Genomic DNA, 27828 nt, shown 5'->3' with positions numbered 1-27828 from the left:
AGGGAGATTAAAACTAAATAAATATGGACTGTTTTAAATAATATCTTGTGAAATTTAAAACATATACACAATAGTCATGATTAACAAAACAAAACAAAAGTTGTCAATGAGAACTTACACTCCTGGAATCCAAAGTCTCATCTGAGACCTGGGTGAAAACAAAACAGAGCACCTCCCCAAATATGGCCATGTCTACTGCCACCTAGTGGCAGCATACTATAATTGCAGGAAAACGTAGGAGAAAAGATTTACAAGGTGTAGTAACCAAAAACCTAGTTACCAGTAAACATGGCAAGCTGGCATTGAGTTCTTCAATACATATTTGTTGAATAAATAGGTCACTGCTATGTTTTCTTGCTATATTGCTTTTTAAGAAAAAAATCACACTGAAATAACAATTGGCATCTGTACATTATAAAGAATTCAGTAAAGCATGCTGAAATCTCAAAAATGGAAGTCAAAATGAGAAGGCTAAAAGGCTAATTCCAATGTAACTCTGATGTGTGTGTGTATGTTTGTGTGTGTGTGTGTGTGTGTGTGTGTGTGTGTGTGTGTGTGTTGGGGAAGAGGGGTAAAAGGCTAGCAAACTGAATCTGTGCCAATAATCTAATATACATTCTTGAGAACATATAATTAAGTCACTGCCCCTTTCTCCACAATCTGGTCTTGCAAGACCTGTTACCTAAAAGCACACATTTTACAGAGGTCATAAACCATGAACTCCTGGAGGGGGTTATCAGAGCTGGCACCAGGCCAGGACCTTAAATATGATCTCAAGACCCCCATCCCAACTCACGAGGCTATTTGCAAAGCCAATGAAACGACCAGAAGTCCCCATCCCCAACTATGCATAACAATCTAGCCACTCAGTGTATATGTCATTATTTTTCCCTCCAGTTCTCACTATATCCATTTATTTTTTTAAAGTTCAGGAGATATGAGTCATTTGAATTGTTTAATTTCCTTCAAACTTAAAGAGTGAAACAGAAACCACATAGTTAACTTCAAAGAATGGCATTTCATGGGAACACTTACATTATGGCGTGGCAATGAAAAGATCCACAAGAGGAAGCACCTTGGATTCCACATTTGGAAGAGACTCCCAATGTGATAAGTTAGGCAGCCATCAGGAAAACCAAGGAATGGGTGAGGGGCAAATATCATTGAGCCACAGTAAAACTCTCACTAAAGACATAGACCAAGAATTGAACAGATTTGAGAAAAGTATTAATGTGAGCTCAAAAGATATTCCGGACCAATAAGTCCTCCCAGAAAAAGAGACTATAAATATGGAGAAGTGAAGTAAATACAATTTCGATTTTATGAATCATCCAAGGAATTCTATAGGAATGAAAACCTTTGAATGTAATATTTGTGAAAAAAATCTTCAAACAGGTTACTCACCTTACAGAACACATGAGAATTCATACTGGAGAGAAACCTTTCCTATGTAAAGAATGTGGAAAAGTCTTTACCAGAGTTCATCCCTGATTCCACATCAGAGAATCCATACTGGTGAGAAACCCTAAGGAATGTGGGAAACCCTTCATACATCTCTTACTCTACATGTTAAAATCCATACTGGGGAGAAGTCCTATGAATGTGGTGTGTGTGTGAGAAAACATTCAGGCTGCTGTTGCTGCCCCCAGAACTGCTGGTTTTATTCAAGGTTTTGGGTCAATATCCTTCAAATAAATGGTGGCAGAGTAAGTGGACACTGCATGGACATGCTCCCAGCAACAAACACATTACAACTAAAATACAGAAAAACTTCCTGAATAATCAATGGAAAACTCACAGGAGGGAATCCTGATACTTGAGTACCAAAAGTGAGATCTAAAAGAGAACGATAGGAGGGGTGGAAGCACAAAAGGTCTGGTCAGGCACCCACAGACAGCAACTTAAGTTCCGGAGAGATATCTCAGGTGTGTGTGTGTGTGTGTGTGTGTGTGTGTGTGTGTGTATGTAGTGGTGGGGGTTTGCCACTGAGAACTGTTGAATCTAATCCCCACCCTGAGCCCCCCAGTAGCGAGCAACAATCTGAGGAGAGTAGCCACATAACGTCTGGCTGTGAAAAGCAGCAAAGTGCCATCTTCCAGGGAGGAATAGCTGCTAATTCAGGCACCGGCTGAAAGGCCCAATGTAGAGCCACCCACCCTGTGCTCCTGTACAGGGAAGGTGAAGTCGACCGGAGTTGTGAGAGTAGAAGCAAGGACTGCTAGAGCTCAGAAGGCAGACACCCTAAGTTTCCTGAGCTGAGTCATTCCCTCACTGGGCTAAGGACATCTTTCCCACATAGACCTCTACCTTGCCTGAGGGGAAAACAGTTGACACCCCTTATTGCAAAACACCTTGCCCTGAGGTCACTTAAGAGATTAAAAATAACAATTAGCATCCAAGCAGAAGCAATTGCCTCAACCTATTGGAAGAAATCTCATCACATCTGAGGACAATGCCTGGGGGAAATTCAAGTTAGAATTCTATTAATCTGTAGACTGAGGCCGTCTCTGGAAGTTTGAATCTATGCATGACCTAATAAATCAGAAACTGCCTTTAACATTGTCCCACACTTGAGATTGAGAGGTGTAGAGGATCTACCTAAAACATAGTCACAAACCCATAGAGAAAGCAAAATAAGGAGACTAAGAAACAACCCCCAAATGAAAGAACTAGAGAATTGTACAGAAGAAAATATAAATGAAGCAGCAACAAGATATTTATCTGAAACAGAGTTCAGAGTAATGATGGTAAAAATGCTCACCAGGAAGAAATTATAGGTTATTTTTATAGAACAACTCTGAACAAAGAAGTCTGGGATAAAGAAAGACAGAACACTCATTGGAAGGAATACATAGCAAATTCAGAGAAGCCCAAGATGGAATAAGTGAATTAGAAAACAAGATTGAAAATATCACTCAATCAGAGAATCAAAAAGAAAAAAATATTTAAAAAAAAACAACAGGAGCACAGCTTAAGGGAGCTGTGGAGCCATGTTAAACATAACAATGTTAGAGTAGCAGAAGAGGCATGAATGATAAAGGCATAGAGAAAGTTTTGGAAGAAATAATGGCAGAAAAGTCGCACAAGTTCAGGAGGTACAGAGAACCCCCAACAAGAAGCCAAACAGGCCCAAGCCCAGACACATCATAAATTAAAATGCAAAAATTAAAGACAAAGAGAGAAACTTAAAGGCAGCAAGAGATAAGAAAACCAGCAACAATCATTTAAAAATCACATGGTCTGAAGTGTAAACCCTTGTTGTGAACAACAAGCTGACCAAGCTGACCTTGGAAGGAATGGCTGTGAAATGACATGTCCATAAGGGGTTTTGGAAAAGCTCCCGCATATTTCTGAAAACCTAGATGGCTACACACACCCTCAGAGTTGTGGGCATGCTCAGCAAAGACCAAGATGATTGAGAATTTCTTGTCTCTATCTGACCTTGAGGCTCTGGATAAACAGGAGCGAAAGCTCCAGTAAAGTGGTAAACGGCCTGCCAGGACATCGAAGGCGTGTCTCCAAGCACACACCATCCCTAGAGGAGGTTGGCGCTGTATTGGTTCAAAGTGTGAGTGGAAAGGGGATCTTTGAAAAGTAACCTCACTGGGTGATCTTGTCACAAATTCGCACCTGGGCAGGACTTGGTGGGCAGTCATGTCCAAGGCCTATTTCTGTAGGAAAGTATTTATCTTGCCTTAAGCAAGCCCTTTTTATTATTCATGTGCATCTAGGTGAACGCACCTGTGAAATGCCAGAGTAATCCTTGTTTTTTTCCGACTTTTTTTTTTTGGAATCTCTTAATCCAATCCGTGCCTTGATTTCTCCCGCCTTCATGTAATCTCCTTAATTTCAGACGAATAAAAGGAACTGCAGAGTGGGTGCCTGGCATTAGCAGCCCAGGCAGTGGCAGAGGCGACAGCAGAGGCAGCAGCAGAAGCCCAGTGAGGGCAGGCGGGCAGTAGTCCTGGTGCTCAGGGGCCCTGGTGGAGCCAGTTGCGAGGAGGCGGAAGATGGCAGACGTGCTCAGCGTCCTGCGACAGTACACCATCCAGAAGAAGGAGATCGTGGTGCAGGAGGACAAAGTCATCTTTGGGCGCGAGTTCTCCTGGCCCAAGACCGTGAAGACCAACTACGTGGTGTGGGGGACAGGAACGCAAGGCCGACCCAGGGAGCACTACACGCTGGAGTGTCTCTTATTTCTCCTGAACAACGTGCACCTTTCCCATCCCGTGTATGTCCGCCTCGCAGCCAATGAGAATATCCCCGTGGTGAGAAGACCCGACCGAAAAGACCTGCTGGCCTATCTCAGTGGCGAAGCATCCACGTCTGCAAGTATCGACCGCAGCGCCCCTGCACAGCTCGGGCTGCAGCCTGGATCCAGCCCAGGGAAGCGAGCTGCAGACCCGGTGTCCCCAGCAGCAGCCAAGAGGCCCCGCATCGAGGATGAGGAGCGCCTGCGCCTGGACAAAGAGAGGTGGGCCGCCCGCCTGCAGGGCCCCAAGGAACGCATTGTGCGGCCTGATGTGCTCAGGCCGCTGTCTGAGACCATGTCCGTGGAGAAAATTGCTGCCATCAAGGTCAAAATCATGGCGAAGAAAAGATCCACCATCAAGACGGACCTAGGTGGCCCCTTGGCCGCCGTCAAAGGACGGAGCTTTGTGGACGAGGAGGCGGATGTGACCCGGGACATTGTCAGCAGAGAGAGAGTGGGGAGGACACGGAACACCATCCTGCAGAGCACGGGCAAGACCTTTGCCGACGACGTTTTTGCAATTCTCAGGTCTGTGGAAGCCAGGGAGGCGGGCCAACAGCCTCCACAGCCACCCGCCCCAAAGGCAGCACCTGCGGCTCCTACCAAGCAGCCGCCCCCAGCTGCCTACAACAGGTATGTCCAGGAACGATTCAAAGCAAAAGAAGACACGGAAGCCTTCCAAATTGACACGATGGGCACCTACCACGGGATGACGCTGGAGTCCGTGAAGGATGGGGCGGCACAGCCAATACCCAGACCCGTTTCCCAAGCCACACCGCCCCCCCAGCACAAGAATGGCTCTCGGATCCCCATCATCATCATCCCTGCCGCCCCCACCTCCTTGATAACCATGCTCAACGCAAAGGACCTTCTGCAGGACCTGACCTTTGTCCCCTCAGAGGAGAAGAAGAAGCAGGGCTGCCGACGAGAAAGTGAAACTCTGATCCAGAGAAGAAGAGACCGCATGCAGCAGCCGAGGGGCGCCGCGCTCAGCCTCACGGTGCCCTACAAAGTGGTGGACCAGCCCCTGAAGCTCAAGCCTCAGGACTGGGACCGGGTGGTGGCCGTCTTCGTGCACGGTCCTGCCTGGCAGTTCAAAGGCTGGCCGGGCCTTCTGCCTGATGGATCCCCGGTTGACATCTTTGCCAAAATTAAAGCCTTCCACCTCAAATACGACCAGGTTCCTCTCGACCCCAACGTGCAGAAGTGGGACGTCAAGGTGTTAGAGCTCAGCAACTACAAACGCCACTCGGACAGACCGCTTTTCTTAAGCTTCTGGCAAACGCTGGATAGCTACATGGTGAGGCATAAATCCCACCTGAGATTCTGAACTCCGTGCTTTCCCGCCTGGCACTCTGGATTAAGAAGCGTGGGTGTGCCTGCCTCTAAAGACTGACTGAGTGTGAAGAAGGTCAGGGATGGAGCACAGGATCTCATCCCATGCTTTTGTGCTTCAAAGGGACCATATCATGCCTGTCACTCGTATCAGCAAACTCTGTGGCCTACAACTTTTTTTTTTTTTTTTTTTAATTATTCACCATCTAGTCTGTAATGGAAATTGTGTATTTGATACAAGTTTTTTCTCCATTGGTTCAATTAGCATACCTTAAAATGTATTTCGTTAGAAAGGAAACAAAGAAACTACAAAACTGTTATTTGCTGAAGCATTTGAGATTGTATTTTGACCCAAATAAAGTGATCAAAATCCTCTATTGCTTTGGACATTTCTTCTGTTGGTGAAAGCATTTAAGCAGTCTCTGTTGAATCATTAGTTCACCACTAGGCAAGCCAAGCTGAGACTTGAGTGGTCACACATCAAAAGTGATTGTGCCCTAGCTAGTTTGGCTCGGCAGATAGAGCATAGGCCTGTGGATAGAGGGTCCGGGTCTGATTTCATTCAAGGCACATGTCCGAGTTTCAGGCTCAATCCCCAATGGGGCATGCAGAAGGCAGCCAATCAATGAGTCTCTGTCATCATTGATGTTTCCATCTCTCTTCCTCTCCCTTCCTCACTGAAATTAATAAACACATATCCTAGCTAATAAAAGGGTAATATGCACATTGGATATCACTCCAACACACAAGGTGGCTGCCCCCATGTGGTCAAAGATGGCCACAGCCATATTGACATATGATGGCTGCCACAAGAGGGCTTGCAGGGGAGGGCAGCCAGGAAATCCAGATTGGCAGGGGAGGGGAGTTGGGGGCAATCAGGCCTGCAGGGGAGGATAGTAAGTGGTGACAAGGCCCACAAGGGAGGGAAGTTGGGATGGGTACCAGCCAAGAAGGGGTGGGCAGTTGGGGGATGGAGGGTACCAGCCAAGCAAGGGAGGAGAGTTGGGGGTTACCCAGGCCTGCAGGGGAGGGCAGTTTGGTGTGACCAGTCATGTAGTGGAGGGCAGTTGGGGGAGACCAGGCCTGCAGAGGATGGCAGTTGGGGGAAGCAGGCCTATAGGGAAGGCAGTAGGGGGTGAAGAGACTGGAAGGGGATGGCAGTTAGAGGAAATCAGGCCAGCCAGGTATCAGTTAGGTGTCGATCAGGCTGACAGGGGAGTGTTCAGGCTGGCAGGAGAGTCATTAGGGGGTGATCAAATTGGCTGGAAGAGGCAGTTAGGAGCAATCAGGCAAGCAGGCAGGTTAGCAGTTGGGAACCAGCATTTGTGGATTGTGAGAGGACTGTTTCACTACCCGTTTAGGCCAGATCACACAGGCAGTGGGGCATCCATGGTAGGATCGGGCCTGAATGGGAAGTTGGGCATCCCTCCAGGGGTTCCAGATTGGAGCGGGTACAGGCTGGGCTGAGGGACATACACACTCACACACACACACATTCACACACACACACACACACACACACACACTTATACCATTTGCAAATTTTTGCACGGGGCCTCTAGTTATAAAGTAAAAGTGATTGTTCTGTCATTTAATGTTCTGGGGAAACAGGAACTGAAACTGCACATTTGGGTGTGAAATAACATCTAAAGTTATGTGGGTGCTAAAATGGCTGAAGCCGGGTTAATTTGGGATGTTCTAAGTCCAGCACAAGCCTCAACATCTAGGCTGAGGCCTCAGACAAACAAGTCATTGAGTAAACATGTAAACAAGCATCTGGTGCTAGGCATGCCCACCTGATAGCAGCCCCACTTGGGGCTGCTTCCACCCATGTTATGCTGAATTTGAGCACATGATCTTCAACTTGCCTGGCATTGGCCTCTCCTTTATTCTCTGTATCATCTCTTAAAGGCTCAGACACCTCAATTGTGCTCCATTGTATAATCAAGCACCTGAACTTGGTACACTGCAGTTGTGGCTCAGCTGAGGTCACTAACAAGACCTTTACCTCCAGCAAGGTGGTGCAGCACCCCAGCCACTTCTGCAGTGAGAGAGCCTTAAGTGAATTCCCCTTCAGCTCGTGCAGAAGCTTAACTAGAACTTCCTGAGTCAAGCAGTGCGCAGTCTGTAATCCTGTGGGGAATGTTTCTCTGACCTGCCAGAGAAATGGGCATTTAGGAATCTACAGCTAACACAAATGAGGACAAGATAAAGCACAAAGCCTCCCAGTAGATTCCCTACCTAGTGTCAGAAAGCTCTCAGGAAGAGGCTGACTTCCCCCTCACTGACCCTGATCCCCCACTCTGCACAGACTCAAGTTTCCATAGCCCAGCGCCCAGGCCGCCTCCAATCCAGTGACTCTTTCTCCAGCAGAGTGAGAGCAACTAGCTGACCAAACCATTTCAGAAGGGCTCATTGATTCTCATGACCCAAGGTGTTGTCAGACTCCTAACGAGTTTATAGACCTCCATGGAAATCTGACTGGTTCTTCTTATCACCCACATAAAGGTTTTGAGGTGAACAGATGGTGCTGTGGAGGTGATAATCTGGCAAAGAAGGGGCATCTGGGCTGTAGTCACAGCAAGTGAACCTCTTTAGTTGGTGGAGGGGGAGAGCAGACAAGCTTGCCAGGATTTTGGCAGGGAAAGAGCATTTTGGGCTCATTTGTCTCAACAGGAGTTTCCTTAACTAAATGTTCAAGTGGCAGTGTTTGAGAGCTGTGATTCTACACTCTCAAAAGTTGCCTGGAGAAATCTGTCAGCCTCTAGAATGGCTTTTTACTGTAGCAGCTCCATGCAGGGGATGACAGGCAGTTCTTTGCTAGATCTAGATAGAAAAACAAACAAACAAACAAACAAACAAACATAAAAAACCCATGTTGGGGGACCACAGGGAAAGACATAGCCTTCCTAACTTATATCTGGGGGAGACCTGATGCCCGCCAGTTGGGTGAGTTTCCACATTGGAACTGAACAGGTTAGGGGCTTCCCTAGCAGAGGGGAGAAAGGAGAGGGAAGTGAAGAGGGCAGAAAGGAAGGAGGAGCAGAGATGGGAAAGGCCTGTGGTCAGACCAAGGACAGAGAGCCTGGTAAAGCTTGTTAGCCATCAAGGGCGAGGGAAACACTAGGGTCTGTGCTGCCCTGCACCTCGTGGACCCTGGCCAGGGGGACACCACTCCACTGACTGGCAGGTGGAACTGGGCTCTGTCCTGGCTTGAGCCTACAGGCTACACACTTCAAATACCAGCACTGAGAGTAGTGCCAGGCTACTTCCCACAAGCATGCCAAGGAGAAATCAGTCTGAGGGAACTTTTACAAGCATCAATGTTTATTAGAACCTAAACAAGAACAAACCTTGGGTCATCGGGAAATCAGTGTTTCCTCTGTAAGTCAGCAGCCATCACTGGTGTTGGCACACCTGAGATCTTACAGGTGCCTCAGTCCAAACGTCAGGTCTCAGATATTCTTCTCAAATGCCAGTGGTCAAAACTAGTCTTCAACAATTGCTCATGTATGTGCGCCTGATTATTAGCATAGACAACTGTTACAGCTGGACAGCTGGCTGCCCTAGGTCCACTACCACAACCTTCAGCCACTCCCATAGCCTCAGAGAAGTTACACACCCTCACACTCCACTGTGGGCCAGTCTCTCCATTGCCTTCCTGCTGGCAAGCCTGGAAAAGCGCTTCTGCTCAGATCCACTGGGTCTGTGCCTCCAGCCCTGTGGTTTCCAGGACAGATGGGGAATCTGTTGGGAGGAGGTGCTGGGCCACTGTACTGATGTCTCACTTTCTTATTGTTGTTCTCCTTGGCATTATTCTTCTTTATAAAGTTGGCCATGGAGTCCCCTCTCTTTCTTGTTCTCTCAGCATCTGATCCACATCTTTATCATCAAGACAGCGGGCCATGCTTTTCATTTTCTTCATTGCATCCTTCCACGTTTCGTTGCTGCTGCTGGCTCTGGACAAGCCCCGTTCCCACTGGGCATCGAGAGCTTGTCTCTGAGTCCATCTCTGCTTCTCTCCTTGCTCTACAATTTCCAGTTTTAAATTCCTCTTATGACCAGACTAATCTTGAAACATGGTTTCAGCATATTGGAATTCAGCTTCAAATGTTATGGTTTCTTGAATTTCCGCTGCTCTGGCTGTTTGTCAGTTAACACCAACCCAGTGCTAACCCAGAATACACCTGTGCAGCCTTCTTTCCCAGAGGCTGAGCCCTTTGAGGTGGAGGCAGGTGGGAATCAGAAGAGTTGGTCCTCTTGTTTCCTCCCTGGTGGAGAGGGGTCAGAAACCGGGCTCTAGTCTCCCAGTCTCTTTCATGGAGGTGTTGGGAGCCAGCAGGAAGAAGAGGGCTCACCTTTCTGGTTCCCTTATTCTTTGAATAAAATATGGGGCAGCCCTAGCCATACTTTCTCTTCCCATTGTATACTGCTGACTTAGGTCTCCATCAATCTATGACAGAAATACTACATCTTAATAGCATTTACTGCTGCCACACACGTTCTAAATAATCTTAATGTCTCTGCCAAATTTTCTACCTGAAACATCCAATTTAATTTGTTCCACACCTGGTATAAAACCTTAAGTGATTCTTTAAAAAAAGAATCATGGATTTTTTTTATTGATTTCAGAGAGAAAGGGGGAGGGAGAGAGAGATGGAAACATCAATGATGAGAGGGACTCATGGATTGGCTTCTTCCTGCACGCCCCCTATTGGGGACTGAACCCACAGTCCAGACCTTTACCCTTGACTGAAATCCAACCTGGGACCCTTCAGTGAATAGGCCGATGCTCTACCAACTGAGCCAAACCAGCTAGTGACCTTAATTGATTATTCACTATCTTAATCCCCAGACCTCTATTTTTCTAGGCCAGTGGTTGGCAAACTGCGGCTCGCGAGCCACATGGGACTCTTTGGTCCCTTGAGTGTGTCCCTTCCACAAAATACCACGTACCTTAATTAACTTAATAACAATGTACCTACCTATATGGTTTAAGTTTTTAAAATTTGGCTCTCAAAAGAAATTTCAATCCTTGTACTGTTGTTATTTGGCTCTGTTGACTAATGAGTTTGCCGACCACGGTTCTAGGCCATCCATACTCTATCCTGTCATTAATGAGCACCTTTTATGACATCTGAGCTCCAATTATTTGTAGGGGATGAATATTGGGAATCATGCTCTAAGTGATCTCATTGATATTCTCCCAAATAATTCTTACTGGAATTTCAGAATGCTCCAAGTGACATACAGCGAGCTGGCCACGCTTGGCTCCCTCCCAGAGGGGACAGGCATTTCCAGCCCCCCGCAGAGGCACATGGAGGAGTGGTGAGCAGGCCAGCCTTTACCCATCAGGTTGCCTGGCACAGGACCAGCACCCAATGAATGCTTTTTAAGTGAATGAATGGCTAAATGCAGGAACATTTGCTAAATATAGCCATCCAATTAGGCTGTCAAAGACAATTCATGGTTGAATTCAAGTCCATTTTAATGGATAAGTGAAGCTCTGGAAATTTTAAGAGCAAGTGAGTGAAGTGGCTCCAAGGACTTTATGGCTGGAAGGTTAACAATATTTGAAATGAAATGAATATCAGGATTGTACAAATTTATTTTGAGGGTTGCAATTCATTTAACTAGCACACTATAACTAAATTAAGCAAAGCTTGGCTCTGTTTCCCAAACGTAGAGAGGTGCTAAAAATTATATTCAGGCCTTAGCCAGTTTGGCGCTATGGTTAGAACATCAGCCCAGGGACTTAACAGTCCCAGGTTCGAAACCAGTCAAGGGCACGTAAATCAGTTACAGAATTGATTGCCGGCCCCAGTCAGGGTGTGTGTAGAAGGCAACCAATTGATGTGTCTCTATCACATGATGTCTCTCTCTCTATGTCTCTCTCCCTCCCTTCCTCTCTCTCTAAAAATCAATGGAATAAATATCCTTGGTTGAGGATTAACAACAACAAAAATATATTCAAAACTGATGGCGAAGGAGATTGAATGGCCAGCTAGCTGATACCACCAACACCACCTTTTCTATATACTGTTTTTTTCTACTTACACCATGAAAAGAGTAACTTATTATATGCTTATTTATTATTTTCTCCACTTAGGCTCTTTGAAATAAGCCATGGTTGTCCTTAATGTTAGAGAGAAAGAATTACAGTCAGGTGGTGAAGGTGAAGGGACCAGACATAAGAAGCTGATCAAAGATTACAGGAGCTACCGCTTAGGGCAGTGGTCGGCAAAGGCAAAGGGCAGAAGGGAAAGAGATCAAAAGTAAAAATGACAATCTTAGTCACTTGAGGTTGACATTTCCCAGATGCAGGAAATAGGGACAGTGGGATTTCAGAAAAGGTAACGCCCTCTGTGAGACCTGTGAGCCATTCCAGGGTTTAAGCATTAATCTGATAAGGTTTAGCCTAAATGAAGATTTCAAAAATAACTGTTTCCTATTTAAGAAGTGTTAAGTTAGGAGCAAGGCTTGATAAGTTGCTTGAGCTGTTTGTGGATGAATCTGAAAGTATGTCTGGTGTTCCAGGTGGGCCAGGAGAGCTGGAGGAGTCAGAGGAGGGTAAGGGAAACGGTAGGTCCTTATGCTCCATAATCTACCCATGTGGACTGACCAAATAGTTGCTTAGTGGTAGATTATTAAAATAAAGATATAGCCCTAGGCAGGTTGGCTGAGTGGATAGAGTGCCAGCCTTTAGACTGAAGGATCCCAGGTTTGATTCCAGTTAGGGAACATGCCCAGGTTTTGGGCTTAATTCCCAGTGAGGGGCATGCAGGAAGCAGCCAATGATTCTCTCTCATCAGTGATGTTTCTCTCTCTCTCTCTCTCTCTCTCTCTCTCTCTCTCTCTCTCTCTCTCTCTCTTTCCCTTCCTCTCTGAAATCAATACAAATCTATTAAAAATAATAATAAATAAATAAAAGTGTATCCATTGGGGTGCAGTGGCCCCTCTAAACTAGTGACCTCCTCTGTCTCTACCCCCAAGTTGCCCACTGCTCAACCTTTTTTATCCCCTTGTCCCTCCTCAGCCTGCTCTCAGAAGCAGACACCTGCTCCTTATCGAACTCCACTGCATGTCTTTGAAAAGGGGTCAGAGCCCCATCGGAAGGGTTCCTTAGAGAAGCTGGGAGTGGGCGCTTGGATCCTGTTGGTTCACTCCTACCGATGGTACCAGGGCCAAAAATGGGGCTTATTAATCACAGGACCAACAGCTTATTACTTAAGAGTGAATTGTTCTAGTACCAAAAACATTTTCAGAGAGGAGTTGCTGACAAGTGCACGGTTATTTTTATATTGTGGAACATATTCATCACCCCCAAGGCAGGTGATCAGAGGCCGCTTTAATGACGCCACTTGTCATTGCCTGACCCTTCTTACAGCATGAGCCCTCTTCTTGTCTAGTTCCTTTATTTCCATTAATTGCTACCCCAGGAAACTCTGTAAGCATCAGTATTTTATAGGACATCCCAGGTCCCATCTTGACTGTCATGACCAAGATTCCAAATTAGCCAACCACTAGGAAGCCCAGGTTCTATTTTTAAAAGGTCTATAAAGCAGCAATTCCCAAATCTGGAACTCAGGTGCTTTGTCAGGCCTTCTCACAGAAATACTGACTCACAGCCTCCTGAGGTGGAACCCAAAATAGCCACATATATATATTTTTTAAATATCTATTTTATTGATTTTTTACAGAGAGGAAGGGAAGGGATAGACAGTCAGAAACATCGATGGGAGAGAAACATCAATCAGCTGCCTCCTGCACACCCCCCACCTGGGATGTGCCCACAACCAAGGTACATGCCCTTGGAATCGAACCTGGAACCCTTTAATCTGCAGGCTGATACTCTATCAACTGAGCCAAACCGGTTTTGGCAAGATAGCTATATTTTTAACAAGCTGTAGAGTTGATTCTGATGCCCAGCCACATTTGGGAACTACTGATACAGGTTCAGATCAGGGTATAAATTCCGTGTTGCCATTCCATACCACCATTTGCAGTATACACTCTAGATATGATGAAGATTATGTCAGGGACAGATTAATTTATGCCAATATTTCTAATTTAATCATTGTTGCACTAGGATAATTGAACCATTATCCTACTCTAGCACAGGAATTTCTCAACCTGTTTTTAATTGTTCATATATCAGAGACTCATTCCAGATGGCCTTCATCAAGTTGTATATTCCCATGCCAAACCATTTCTAAAGCTTGTTGGAAGCTTTAGAATAAGATCATTTAAAAGCCATTTGTGCAGCTTGTCCCCATTAGTTTTCATTTGCGGTCATCAACCACTTCACCATGAATGATGTCAGACAGCCATTTGTGAATATTTCCTTGGGCCCAGGCTCATGGGCTGCGCAGCCACAGGAGAGCCCCCTGGGATTGTCCTACCTCCTGCCCTTCGGAACCTGGCTCCCCATCGGCTGGGAGCCAAGAGAAGGGGAAGGAACGGGTAGCTCTCATTTGGCCGGGGGTCCTCTCTGGAATGTCCCCGCACTGCCTTCCTCCGACACGCACCAGCCCCTCTGGGCGGTCTGAGGCAGGTCGCCCTCCAGCACCTTACGATGGGAAGCTCCGCCCCCTGCGACCTTTCCCCGACCCTCTGTTCCCCCGGATCCCAGCAGGCACACTGCACAGCTGTGCACCTGGCCGCGCCTTCGTCTGCCTTACTGCTCAGTCCAGCCTTCCAAGCCCCTTCTTGCAAGTAGCTCCGATCTCCATCTCCGTGGGGGGATTTCTTGGAATCTTGTCTTTTGATTTGGGGAAAGAAATATCAGGGATTCTCCCCCAAAGCTGATTCATGACTGCTGATTCCCATCCCCGCCCCTCCCACCAACCTTCTAGTATGATGTTGGGGGTGGGGGATTGGAGGAAGGGATTGGTGGAGCAGGTCTGCAAAAATGGTTGCAGAAAAGAGAAAGGAGTCATGAATGCAGTATGCAAAAAAATAAAATTAAAATAATAAAATAAAATAAATAAAAATCCAAGAACAAATTTGGGAGAATTTATTTTACGGGTTTCTTCAGACCTTTCTCCGTGTGTGTGTGTGTGTGTGTGTGTGTGTGTGTGTGTGTGTACTATACTCGCCCTGACTAGGGCCCAGGCCAGGGAGGAGCCCATTGTAAGTATGTACTGTATGTAGTATTTATGAAACAAAAACATGTTGATTTAGCTCCTATGTTTGGAAAGAGCTGAGGATAATTTTGGTTTTCTTCTTGCATAATTTTGGTTTTCTTCATGTATGCAGCCTAAGACAATGAGGTCAGTGACAAAAGTGCTCTAGAGAACAGTATATATTTGTCCAGTTCCGGAAATATATTTTAGATTATTCTACAGTATTCCTTCTTATACTTATGAAGGGAGCAAGTTAATTTATAGAATTAATTTACATGCCTCCTGATATGTTACAATTAACATTCTTGTTTTAGTCCTAGCTGGTTTGGCTCAGTGGGTAGAGCGTGGGCCTAACAACAAAGAGTCCAGGTTGATTCCAGTCAAGGACACACCCAGGCCCTGATCTAGGCACATGCAGGAGGCAACCAATCCATGTGTCTTTCTCACATTGATGTTTCTCTGTCCTTCCCCACCCCTTCCACTCTCTCTAAAAATCAATGGGAAAATATCTTCAGGTCAGGATTATAAATAAACAAATAAAATAGAATTCTTGTTTTATTCCCTTATTCCCACAGTAGACCATTGCATATTTCTTGTCATCTTGACCTACACAGTTGCTCTTTCAAGGTGATGTCACATCAGGCTGCAACAGTGAAGCCCCCTACCCTCTGGTTTTCTTTTATTTTTCACTGAATGAAATTTGTGCTTGAACGAAGAGTGTATCTTTTTAAAAAAATATATTTTTATTGATTTTTTACAGAGAGGAAAAGAGAGGGATAGAGAGTTAGAAACATCGATGAGAGAGAAACACCGATCAACTGCCTCTTGCACACCCCCCCACTGGGGATATGCCCGCAACTAGGGTACATGTCCTTGACTGGAATTGAACCTGGGATCTTTCAGTCCGTTGGCTGACGCTCTATCCACTGAACAAGCCGGTTTTGGTTGAAGAGTGGATCTTAAATCCTTTTCTTGGATGGATTGCCCTTGGATAAAATAGGCATCATGGTGTTGATATGTAATTAAGTTAATAACTATTATTTACTAGTATCTATGAATGTGACCATTTAAAATTTTAATTATAGTGTATTCTTTTGTTGGAGTTCAATCTGCTGCTTTGTAAAAATAACTATGTAATTAATGTTTCAATTTTTAAATTTACAAATTCTAATAATTATCATCTAGGTCATTAGAAATGAAGAGTCAAGAAGCTGAACTCATAGTTCTGTACTCATTTTTTAAAATGTTTATAAAGGTTGAGATATATTCAATGACTTTCTCTGAGACAAAAATGAACACTGAAAATAGGTGAGAAAATGATGCCAGAAAATGTGGGTAATGATTCCATGTTTGTTGATAAATTGCCATCACAGAGGTCAAAGAACGAGTCAATTAAGTGAGGTTAATGCTCTTTTCTGTAGACCTTCTGGGTCATCTGTAAAACTGACTGGAGAAAGTGTCCATTTGGGCTGGGAACAGAGCTTTGCATAAAGGTTTCTAAGCTAATCATTTTACTGTTTTGTTGACCTTGTACACAGCAATGAGATTAATCTGTATTATATAAGAAGGGAACTGATATTTATAAAATCACAAATTTGGATCACAGGCTTTCTTCAACTTATAGTATAGTAAGAAAATACCTTTTACTTCAGGCATAAGGTCGTGTCCTCTTATTTGAAGGCTAGTACTTCAACGTGTGTTTCTGCTCTCTTTCTGTTGTATCAAGCTCATTTGAAAATTGTTTTGTGCCTGTGATTTATGACTTATTTCTCTTGTGGTAAAGACTTATGCCATAGTCTTTTTTTTCTTCTTAAATATATTTTTATTGACTTCAGAGAGGAAGGAGAGGGAGAGAGATAGTAACATCAATGATGAGAGAGAATCATTGATTGGATGCCTCCTGCACGCCCCCTACTGGGGATCGAGCTGCAAATTGGCCATGTGTCTTTGACCAGAATTGAACCAGGACCCTTTAATCTAAAAGGCCGATGCTCTATCCACTGAACAAAACTCATTAGGGCTATAGTCAGTTTTATTGACATCCTTAGATGAAAGAAAGGTGGCTGTGAGCAAGGTGAAAGTGAAACTGAGTGATTAACTGTCTCAGAACACCGTGAGCTTGTCCATCTGGATTGTGTTGCTGTCTCTTGTTCTTGGTGTAGCCTGCCATCTTGAAAGTCCCCATTTGTTATGTAGTAATGGGGTGCCTGAAGCAGGACCTGGTTACAAATAGCTCTGTGCATTTATGTCATGCCAATTATTACATTTCCAAAGTATAAAAGATATTTTAGGCTTATGCATGGTATTTTGGGGTGAGTTTACACCTCAGCCTTTCTCTCAGCATACACAGCTGCCACCCCTACATGTTTTCTGTACATTTCAGAATAGAGTGCCTTAGCCAGACCAAAGGTTTACTTTGTGTTTCTACTGACCAGAGTTACCTAGATCGGTAAGAGAAGCTTCTTTTCAGGTTATGGTAAGAAAAATGCCCTTTTTTTGCTTGTCAGAAAAATATTCTCCCATATTTGTGGGGGGCACAGGATAGAAAAATTTGAAAATAACTGGATAGAGAATGTTAATGCTGCCTTTTGTGTTCCTTTAATAAGATTATCTTAGTGCGAGACATAGTTTAATTTTGTTAGTTTAAATCATCGTTCCTCCACTAATCTGTAATAAATATAGTTTATGGGTTTTAGTCTTAAGGGTAATAGAGTGAATAACTTCCAAATAGAAAAGTAAATAACCTTCCTTGATATATTAATAATATTATGGTTATTCTAACTTAATTCTAATTTAAAAGTACTTTTAATTCTAATTTTAAAAGAAATGCTGATTATGGTCTAGAACTTTATGTACCACTACTATTATATGTCTTCCTATATAATAAAAGGCTAGAGACCATAACAGCATAACAACTGGACCAACCGATCAACCAGTCACTATGAGGTGCATTGACCACCTCTTGGTCCCCTCCCCCTGCAAGCCCACAGACTCCAATCACTGTACAGCCAACGGGGAACCACAACCACTGGGGTGGGAGACAGTGGGGCGGGACTGGGGAGTGGTGAATGAGTGGAATGCCAACCTCTTGGTCCTCTCCCGACCCACAGGCTCAGATTGATCGCCTGGCCAACAGGGAACTGGATGGGTGGAGGCAGCAGGGCGGGACTAAGGACTGGCGAGTGGGTGGATCGCAGGCTAGGCCTAGGGACCCCACCCATGCACGATTTCATGCACTGGGCCTCTAGTTTATTTTAATAAAGAACTATTAGGAGAGGAAGGTATCTCTAGAGTGCCTAAATTCCAAATTAGCTACCAAAAGAACATTGGTCATGGTCTGGAGCCTGGGCATTGGGGAATTTGCACAGGAAAAAACAGAATCATTCCTACTTGAAGGGAAAGAAGGGATCACCTAATGCCTAATGCCATGGGGCCCAATGGTTTTAAGAGTAATCCACAGTTTAAAATTGTCACACTATATCTCATTATCCCTCCACTAATTTCAGATTCAAATGTGAATTTGAAAGTTTCCTAAGTGTTTAATTTTCAAAGAATTAGTGTCATTTTGTAGTCAGTCATAAAGCATTAGGAATGTACTTTGCTGTCCAAAGCAGACTTTGATTCTGTAACCTATGGAGAATAAAAAGATAATCTGAAGGTGTTTGAACGAAGGGCTAATATATTTTAACTAGAAGTCTATTCGTAACTCTTCCTCTCCAGCCTTCACCTGTGTTTCATTTTAACTAGCCACCGCCTAGGACAAAGATGCCCTCTTGCTGTGTTGCCCCAGATGTTGCCACATCCAAATCTCCTTGATTGCCTTAAATATCGTGTCTAGTCAAGCACTGGGAACGTGCCAGAGGGAACAATGTAAACCTGATGGGCTAGAACATTTGACTTTGGGTCTTCAAATAAGCCAAAAACAGGTACAGACATTTTTGGTTGTGTTGAGTCTTGTGTTCAAAGTGGCCTTGATCTCACTTCTGAACTTTACTGTGCACTGTATTTATAGGAAATTCTGAAGTCAGACTAGAATTTTCTTTGTCCTATGAGATTTCTTTGTAAGGCAGCATGCTCTTTTTTGAACAGTTTGTGAGTAACCTTATTAAATTAGCTGCCAGTTCTAGAACCTTCCAGGAATTTTAATTAGTATGCTGCAGTCGAAGCACTTTGACATGTATACTTAAAGTGACAGTTTTAACAATAAAATGGTGCTATATTAATCACTGTGAAACTTGAAAGTGTGATGCTCTACATTTTAGGAAACTTGATTCTTATTTTCCTTTATTAATTATAAAATGTGACTTGTATATTTCACTTTTCATTTTTGACAGGGGTTCAAATGACTCACATATTGGCAGGCAGCTACTTTTAGGGTGTATGGTAAATCATGGTTAACTTTTCCAGAGAAAGTGGTGATGTGTTTACTTCTTCCTTGCATGAAGCCATGGGAATTGCATTTATTGGCTAATTAATTTCCAGTGTTTCTACAGTACAAAATAAATGTAACTTGGCCGTCCCTCTGGGATGGGGGGACTCTAGTGGGGCTGAGAGGACTGGGCGCCACCATCTTATGGGTATGGGTACTTCCATCTTTGTGATGGAATGACGATTAATTTGCATATTACCTTCTTATTATATAGGTTGTTTCTTAAAATGTCACATTCCAAAGCAAAGTTGCTCTGCAGGAAACTTGCTCTTTTCAACTTGATTAACGCTGCCTATATTGTCATATAGAAAATTCCAGGCACTCCTAGGAGGTAAACCTGTGTCAATTTCTTGGAAGTTATAACAGCCTACTTTACTAAAATCAAATATAGATGAAACTCCCATTAGAGTTGACTACTTGAGCTATGCTTACCTTATGTAAACACATCAATGAAAAAGAACAGGAATGTTAGCATGCAATTGTTTTATTTACATACTTATTTAAATACTTATTTTCCTCAATGGAATGTTTATTGTAATACAGAATACAACTGTTTTCCCCTCCTCTCAATTGGTAACTTGTTAAATTTTGTTTTCATGTTTACATACATAGGAAAACGTCTTTATAACAAGTTTTATAACTAAAGAGGAGACTCTGGGTTTCAGTAACACTGCTGTGCCCATTAAAAGTGCCAGCAAGTGGATATATTCTTGAAATTCATAATACATTTTAAACACATTTTCCCTTGCATGTTATTAGGATTGGAAGAAAAAATGGTGATACTTACTGCAGAAACATTATATAATTTAATATTACATATAAACATTTTATACTCACACATACATAAATGTATAATTTGTTATAAAAATAAATCAGGGATGGTAAATATAGTCTTCACTGATTACTTGATTATTTAATTTATACTTACTTTCAATGCTCTATGCTCTATTACTTATGATTTCATGATTTCTGTGATCTTCTCTGTAAAAAGTTTATTATCACTTCCAGAACATGATTGGGATTATCTTTTTATGGAAATCTACTCTTTCCAAATTCATTCTAATTCTTGGATTTCTCCTCACCATGAAATCTCTTTTTAATAAAGACTTATTTAGTATCTAAGGCTTTCTCATATTCATAAGATGAATATTACCTATGAATTTTCTGATGCACAGTAAGATTTGACTTCTGGGAAAATGCCTTCCCACATTTGTTACATTCATAGGGCTTTTCTCCTGTGTGAGTTATCTGATGTCTAAGGAGATGAGACTTCTTGATGAAGGCTTTGCCACATTCAATACATCCATAAGGTTTTTCTCCTGTGTGAATTCTTTGATGCGTAACAAGCACAGATGTGTTGCCAAAGGTTTTGCCGCATACAATGCAATGGTAGGGTTTCTCTCCTGTATGAAATCTAGAATGTTTATAAAGGGATGAACTATACCTGGAGGTTTTCCCACATTCCTTACATTCAAACGAGTTCTCCAGTGTATGAGGTTTCACATGTTGAGTAAAGGAGGAGTTCCACGTGAATGATTTCCCACACTGACTACATTCATAAGGCTTCTCTCCAGTGTGAAGTCTCTGGTGGACCATGAGCTGTGTTTTATGCATAAAAGCTTTCCCACAATCCATACATACAAAGGGTCTCTCTCTGTTATGAATTTTCTGGTGAGTTGCAAGGTGTGCCTTCCTGCTATAGGCTTTCCCACAGTCATTGCATTCAAAGGGTTTTTTTCTTGTATGATTTTTTTCATGTCTAATTAAATGAAAATTCTTCTTGAAGGCTTTCCCACAGTCCTTGCATTCATAAGTGTTTTCTCTGTTATAACATCTATTATTATTCAGTAAATCTAAAGTAGGTTGCAAAGTCGTCTCATGTGATTTGCATTTATATGATATCTTTCTTGCATTTATATGATGTTTTCCAATATGATCTGTACTCATATTATAACTATGGAGTCTCTCCATAGTCAGTATTTTACTGAACGTGAACAAAACTGAATTCAAAAAATTGTCTTCGCTTTCCTGGTGCTTCTCTGATTCATCAATAAACAGGCAGTCAGCTTCTAAAAATGAGTACAATGAAACATTATTAGTTAATTTTTCCTATCAATAGTTATAAAAGCAACTTATATGACTTCAAACTTAATCTCTCATTTTGAAATAAATCCTATATTTGCCTTGCTCCTGAGCTTTAAGAATAAAACTCTAAAAAGGAAATGGGAGGTGAATGACAGTAATGAGAATAGATGACTTGACTTGTGACTTGTGGAAAACAGTAAAATAGGTGTAAGGTTCAGTGAGTAGGATACAAAGGAAATCAAAGGTTGCTTAACAACGGTGCCTTGCTAATTCAGAATGAAGAGAGACATTGCGAAGATTGGATTAATGGAAAGGGGAACAAGAAACAAGTGAGCTAAAGGAAAATATCATAGGAAAAACTAGATTTGGAGGATGATTAAAATCAGATCTTCACTACCTAATTTCTAGATTGCCCTATTATTATAGCCCCATATTTCCTTCATTCACATCTCTTTTTCCTCTTAATCACCTGGCACAATGTCAGTTCCCTTCAGGAATATTCTTATATCTCCAGTCCTCTGACCCCATTTAAACTACATCTGAGAGATATCTGTAGATAGTGTTCCAACTTAATTACAGCTAGGGTTCATTTTCCCATATACTTACTTGTCAGCACAGGAACACAAATATCCAAACAGGACATTCAAGTGCAAGTTATCTTTAGCCCAAGCATAGAGTCTGTCTGCATGCTATTATTTTTATTCTGGCTGGATTTCTATATATGAAAACTATCTGTCATATTTGTATTTGATAAGAACTGTTTTTACATCCTATTTCAATCTAACAAATGAATCCCCAGAAGTATGGGTTGCTGGAAGCTAATTCCATCATGTCATAATTAATGCAAGAAGTCCTCAAAAGGTTGATGGGCTTCTATATTCAGCAGGGTTGAATCATATTGCCTGCTGGAATAGCCAAAAGCATTTCCCCAAACCAGAAAATCTGCATATATTATTGCCTGCTACTGGAACAGCCAAAGGCAGTTCCTCCAACCTGACAATGCCTACTGTATACCAAACCTTCCTTTGATATGTGTATCTGCTTTGCCTTAGGGCAATTTGTGTTAATAAAAAACTAGGGGTCCAGAAATTCAGAGAGAACTTGCGTTACTATAGCTAAGTCTACTCTGGCTCCCTCATGTATTCTAAATTTATATTTCTAGTCTCTTTATTAATTTACATGCAGCCCTTTCCCCAGATTCCTGAACCCTTTTAGATGCTGAGAAACACCCCGGCAATGGGTATTGGGTTTCTGTTTTCTCTCACTTTAAGCAAAAGGCAGCAGCGTCCTGTGTTATCTCACTCAACAATAACCAAATGAAAATTCCAGGGTAATTAGCCTGATGAACAAACTATGCAATATAATGAGTTCACTCATGGTATCTAAGCATATATTCTTCTAGTCCTCAACAAAGACCTTCTGTTCCAAGGATTCTACTTTCTTTAAAATGTTTTTATTTATTTGAGAGAAAGAGAAGGGAAAGGGTAGAGAGATAAGAAGACTGATGATGAGAAAAACATCAATGGGCTGCCTCCTATGTTAACAATTACTCATTTATTTCAGCCTTTTGTATTCATCATGTTTCTATTGAAATAAACCCACTTTTCTATGAAAACTGAAGCTTTTTTTTTTTTTTGCAGTCCACAAACTTAAGCCTTATTTGGCCCATTTTAGCCTTTGAGTTTGACATACTTGCTCTAATAATTAGAAAAGATCTGCAATCATGCTGGGGAGGGAAGGAGAATGAGGATTTTAAGAATGAAGAGACCGAAGCAAGGATTTAGAAGCAGGCAGTGTGAGAAGCCAGAGTAGAGAGGAGAGGGCCATCCTTTGTACAAGAGCTGAGCAAAGAGAAAGAAGAGCTATGTGGGAGAGTGAAAGTGAAAGTGTCATTTGGGGACCTCATGATATATGTCAAGTGTTCCCAGTCACTTCCAAACGTGTGTGGCTTCTAAGAGATACTTCCTGAAAACTGTTTCAAAGGTGCCTGTCCCTCACTGACCAATTCCAAAGACTCACCTACCCGGTTTTCTCTCACTCACCTGGGTGGCTCCAGTGTGGGTTCTCTCCCTCCACCACCTGCAGCTCTTGTCCTTGCTCCACCCCGAAGATCACTTTTGTTTTGGTAATTGGACCCCCTGTTCATGGGAAACAACACAGAACTGGGAACAAAGTGCTAGGGACAAACAACTACCTCACAACTCAGGTCTGCCTCCTTGAGTCTCAGGGCCTGTAAAGGATGACAAACAGTCTTTAGAACAGAAAGACTCTCCTCCTCCATTTGGGAGGTAGAAGCATAAACACACTGACCCCCAAAGAGGATGACAAATCTTTGATCACTAAAATTCAGGGCCAAACCTACTAAAGCTTCAGAATGTTCACAGCTTTCACAAATCTTCAGGAAGGGCACTACTAATGCATTCTGAGTTACAATGAGAAGTTACCACCCACTGTCTTTACCCACTGAGATGAGGTTTCTAAAATTCTCCAACATCACATCCCAATATAAGGTTCTCTGATCACAGTCAAGCAGCTGCCACTCCTCTGAGGTGAAGTCCACAGCCACATCCTGGAATGTCACTGATGCCTGTAATAGCACATAGATCTTCAAACTAAAGTGTGAATCGCGTGGGACTTCCAAGAGAATGTCAGCTTCTTACAGTCCTATTATGTTCACTGTTGAATTCCCAGAAAGTTATATATGATAACTACTGCATGTTTGATTCAGAAATAGACTGTGATAAAGACAAAAATCATACTTAAAATATTCATCTAGGAAATTCAATGAGGAAAAGTATAGTCTTTTAAACAGATGTTGTAGGGACAACTGGATATACATAGGCAAAAGAATGAAGTTGGATAACTCTTCCATCCACACCTCACATCATATACAAAAATAAACTAAAATGGGTAAGACTTAAATGTAAGAGCTAAAACTAAAATTCTTAGAACAAAACATAGGAGTAAATCTTTGTGAACTTGGTTTCTTAAATATGACAGAAAAAGTGTAAGTGATGAAAAAAAATAGATAAGTTGGAATTCATCAAAATTTTAAAAGGACACCATCAAGAAAATGAAAAGACAACACAGAATGGGAGGAAATATTTATAAACCATATATCTGATGAGAGATTTGTATCTAGAATATAAAAAGAACTCTTATAATGGAACAATAGATAAGCCAATTTAAAAATAGGCAAAGGATTTTAACAGACATTTCTACAAAGACATAAGCACATGAAAAGATACTCAACATCATTAGTCATTAGTAAAATGCAAATCAAAACCACAATGAAATATCACTTCACACCCACTAGAATGGCTAAAATTAAAGACAATGATAGGTGTTAGCAAGGATGCGAAGAAACTAAAACTCTCATACATTGCTGGTGGGATTGTAAAATTGTGCAGCAACTAAGGAAAACAGCTTGGCAGTTCCTCAAAATGTTAAACATAGAGTTACCATATGATCCAACAATTCCTCATAGGCATATACCCAAGAGAATTAAAAATACATGCCCACACAAAAATCTATGCACTACTGTTCAAGCAGAATTACTAATAATAAAAAGTGAAATCAATGTCTATTCATCAATTAATGGATTGATAAACAATATTGCATCATGTGCAATAAAAAGCTATCTATAAAATAGAGGAAAATATTGTGTAAGGAGAAAGAAGCTAGTTACAAATGATCACATATTATATGATTCCATTTGTATAAAATCTTCAGAATGGGCAAATCCATAGTAAAAGTAAGTAACTAGCCTATATGTGTAGGTTTGTGTAAGTACATTGTATTATGTTCGCACAATGACAAAATCGCCTAATGGTCCATTTCTCAGTCGTAAGTGGTGCATGACTATGAAGTTAAACAGTTTAATCCATACTTTGCTATATAACAGAATAGCCAACAAGAAAATATGATGAAAAATATCTATACTATTCTCCATAGCCGCATCTATATATATAAAAGCCAAGCAACTGGAATGACTGGAATGACTGGTCACTATGATGTGCACTGTGGCCAGCCAATCTCCTGTGGGCCCTCCTCTCCTCCATTGGAGGCAGGGTTGGTCAGCCAACCTCCCGCAGCCCCTCTCCCCGGCCAGCCTAGTTCCCAATAGCCCCCCACCCCCACCCCGATCAGGGCAGGCTGGCCAGATCCCACCCATGCACACATTTGTGCACCAGGCCTCTAGTGTAAGAATAAACATTACAGCCCAGTCAGCATGGCTGAGTGGTTGAGCGTCAGCCTATGAACCAGATCACAGTTTGATTCCCAGTCAGGCAACATGCCCAGGTTAAGGGGTCGATCCCCAGTGTGCGGTGTGCAGGAGGCATCTGATCAATGATTCTCTCTCATCATTAATATTTCTATCCCTCTCTCTCTACCTCTTCTTTCCTCTTTACAGTAAATTAAAAAATATAGTTTTAAAAAAGAATAAGCATTACAAAAATGTATAAGAATTACAATAAAACTATAAAACTGTAATGAACTTATAAGAAAATTTAAATAAATGAAGGACTCATTATTGAAAAGTCATTCTCTCCAAAGCAATCTAAAAGTGTAAAGCAATCACAATAAAAATACTTAACATACACACTTTTAGGGACTTTGACAACCTGATTTTAAAATGCACAAGAGAAAATGATTAAGAATAGCTGGGAACCCTGAAAAAGGATACCTTTACTTATTTTTCTGGATAAATATTAAAGCGTTTACATAGAGCTGCTTGGCACTGTGTTCTCTGTTTACTCTTGGGAACAGTCTAAGGCATAGGAAATTGATGTTATATTTTTTCATAGGGTTCTTGCTATGAATGTTTTTAGTATTATCTCTATGAAAGCCCATTAGAAGATACTTTCTTCAAAGAACTGTGCCAGGAAAAAACTTATTTATCTGGGGAACTATTTTGCTTTATCGGATAACTGAGTTATCCTCACAAACAATGCTAATATTTTAACTGGTTGGTTATCCATTTTCTATGATGGCCACAAATATTAAGCAGCTCAAATTTACTCCAACTATGTGCAAACCCTGTGACCTGAATATCAACTTATCTATTTTCTAAATTTCCTTTTGGACCTAATCTATTCAATCTACATTTCCCTGATTATACATTTCCTTTTTATATGGATTTTTGAGATATTTAAATGACTGAATAAAGGAATTTCTTACCTGGAAGTTAATCATTTTCTGCAACTCTTGCACAGAGATCTATGAAAGTAAAAGTCAGGAAGTAAATAGAAGGACATGAAAAACCAGGACTGCAATGTAGAACCCTGCTCTCTCAGAATGGAAGCACCACCCTGCAGCCTCAGAGAATGCCACCTACTGGGAGAATGTTTCCAGCAAGTCAGAAAAGCCCCTGTTTTATAAGCACCGATGTCTACTTATGATTCTGTTATGAATATATGGATGTGGTACATTCCTACTGAACTAACAGCAAGTTGTTAACCTTTGAACCAGTGGCATGTTTCCCCCCAGAAATTTATCTTAAGAAAATAATAATAAATGAGTTAAAAGACTAAAAATTTGGTCTCTGATGCTCAGTATCTCTGGAAGTCATTCCTTCTTATGATTCTCTAGTGTCTACTCTGAAGTTGGTGTAAGAGATCTCAAACTAGGTTGGCTTTTTGAGAAGGCTAGATCCAAAGACCCAGGAACTTTTATTTTTATTTATTTATTTTTAAGCAGTTTAGACTTCAAATCCGTTTCTGTTTAGACTCCAAACTGTTTGTTTCTCTCTTTCTCCCCACCTCCACCCCCTCTGGAAACTCACCATCTCCTATGAGCTCAGTCTGCGTTTTTTTCGAATTCTAACCAGTACAGCTGGGGCCCTAGAAAGACTAAAATGTGCAAGAGGGATTCACAGCTTTATTTATAAAATCTTCACTGGAAGATCTGTAGATTCACCTAGTGCCCCTTAAAAAATGCCAGCAAATTGAAATTTACTCAATATTCACTGCTCAAATATTTCAAAAGAAGAATAAGTCCAAGTGTGTGTATGTGTGTGTGTGAGTGTGTGTGAGTGTGTGTGTGTGTGTGTGTGTGTGTGTGTTTTGCAAGGTGCTATCTTCTAAAATAAGAATGCAATTTGGAGAAAACTCATCTGGATTTAAATCTCAGCTCTTCCACTTACTAAGCTGTATGAGTCTAGCCAAGTAACTTCACCTCTCTCAGCCTTAGTTAATGCCTGCCGTAAAATGAAGATAAGTTACTCCAGGTGATGGTTGTGAGAATGCCTTTAGAAAAGGATACAGTTTCTCCAGAAATGCTTTCTTCCCAGATCCCCTGCACTGGTTTAACATTCCCTACTGCAGGCTCTGATAGTGCCAACGGTGCTCTTGTAACTAAGAAAGGTAGTTACACAGTGACCTTCACCCACGAAGGCAGGAATGCAAACTAAGCTTGCCCCTGCCCCGGTCCCAGCCCCAGCCCGGATCTAGGAGCCCACTGAGTGGCAGCCAGAACCCTGCGCTGGCTTCCTCTGAACTTCTTCCGAACCGGGAGGAGCACACACGCCAAGTGACCGCAGGTGCGGGCTGTTGAGTTCATCTTGGGTTGGGTGAGGCCATAAACCAGCGCCTTTCTCCCCG

The 27828-nt window shown here is 42.2% G+C and overlaps 1 protein-coding gene and 1 long non-coding RNA gene across 3 annotated transcripts; one reads left to right on the top strand and one right to left on the bottom strand.

Annotated features, from left to right (window-relative positions):
* Window positions 1-4010: 4010 nt before the first annotated feature.
* On the top strand, window positions 4011-5582 carry LOC311616904 (parafibromin-like; the record flags this gene model as incomplete). The annotated part of the gene is made up of 1 exon (XM_084872844.1): window positions 4011-5582. The coding sequence occupies one exon, from the start codon at window positions 4011-4013 to the stop codon at window positions 5580-5582; it is 1572 nt and encodes a 523-aa protein (XP_084728970.1).
* Window positions 5583-19617: 14035 nt separating this feature from the next.
* LOC311616822 lies at window positions 19618-27471 on the bottom strand. Of its 2 annotated transcripts, XR_014793994.1 has the most exons (5): window positions 27012-27471; window positions 26408-26446; window positions 23687-23813; window positions 23269-23364; window positions 19618-21210 (listed from the first exon to the last, which is right to left on the bottom strand). It is a non-coding gene; the product is annotated as an uncharacterized lncRNA (long non-coding RNA). The 2 variants fall into 2 exon arrangements; XR_014793995.1 differs by lacking the exon at window positions 27012-27471 and having other exon boundaries at window positions 26408-26983.
* Window positions 27472-27828: the final 357 nt, after the last annotated feature.

This window comes from Pipistrellus hanaki (genome assembly GCF_964339955.1).
Source record: "Pipistrellus hanaki genome assembly, chromosome: 2".
Classification (NCBI taxonomy): domain Eukaryota; kingdom Metazoa; phylum Chordata; class Mammalia; order Chiroptera; family Vespertilionidae; genus Pipistrellus; species Pipistrellus hanaki.
Note: the sequence above shows the minus strand (reverse complement) of the source record. Positions and strands in the feature narration are given on the sequence as shown.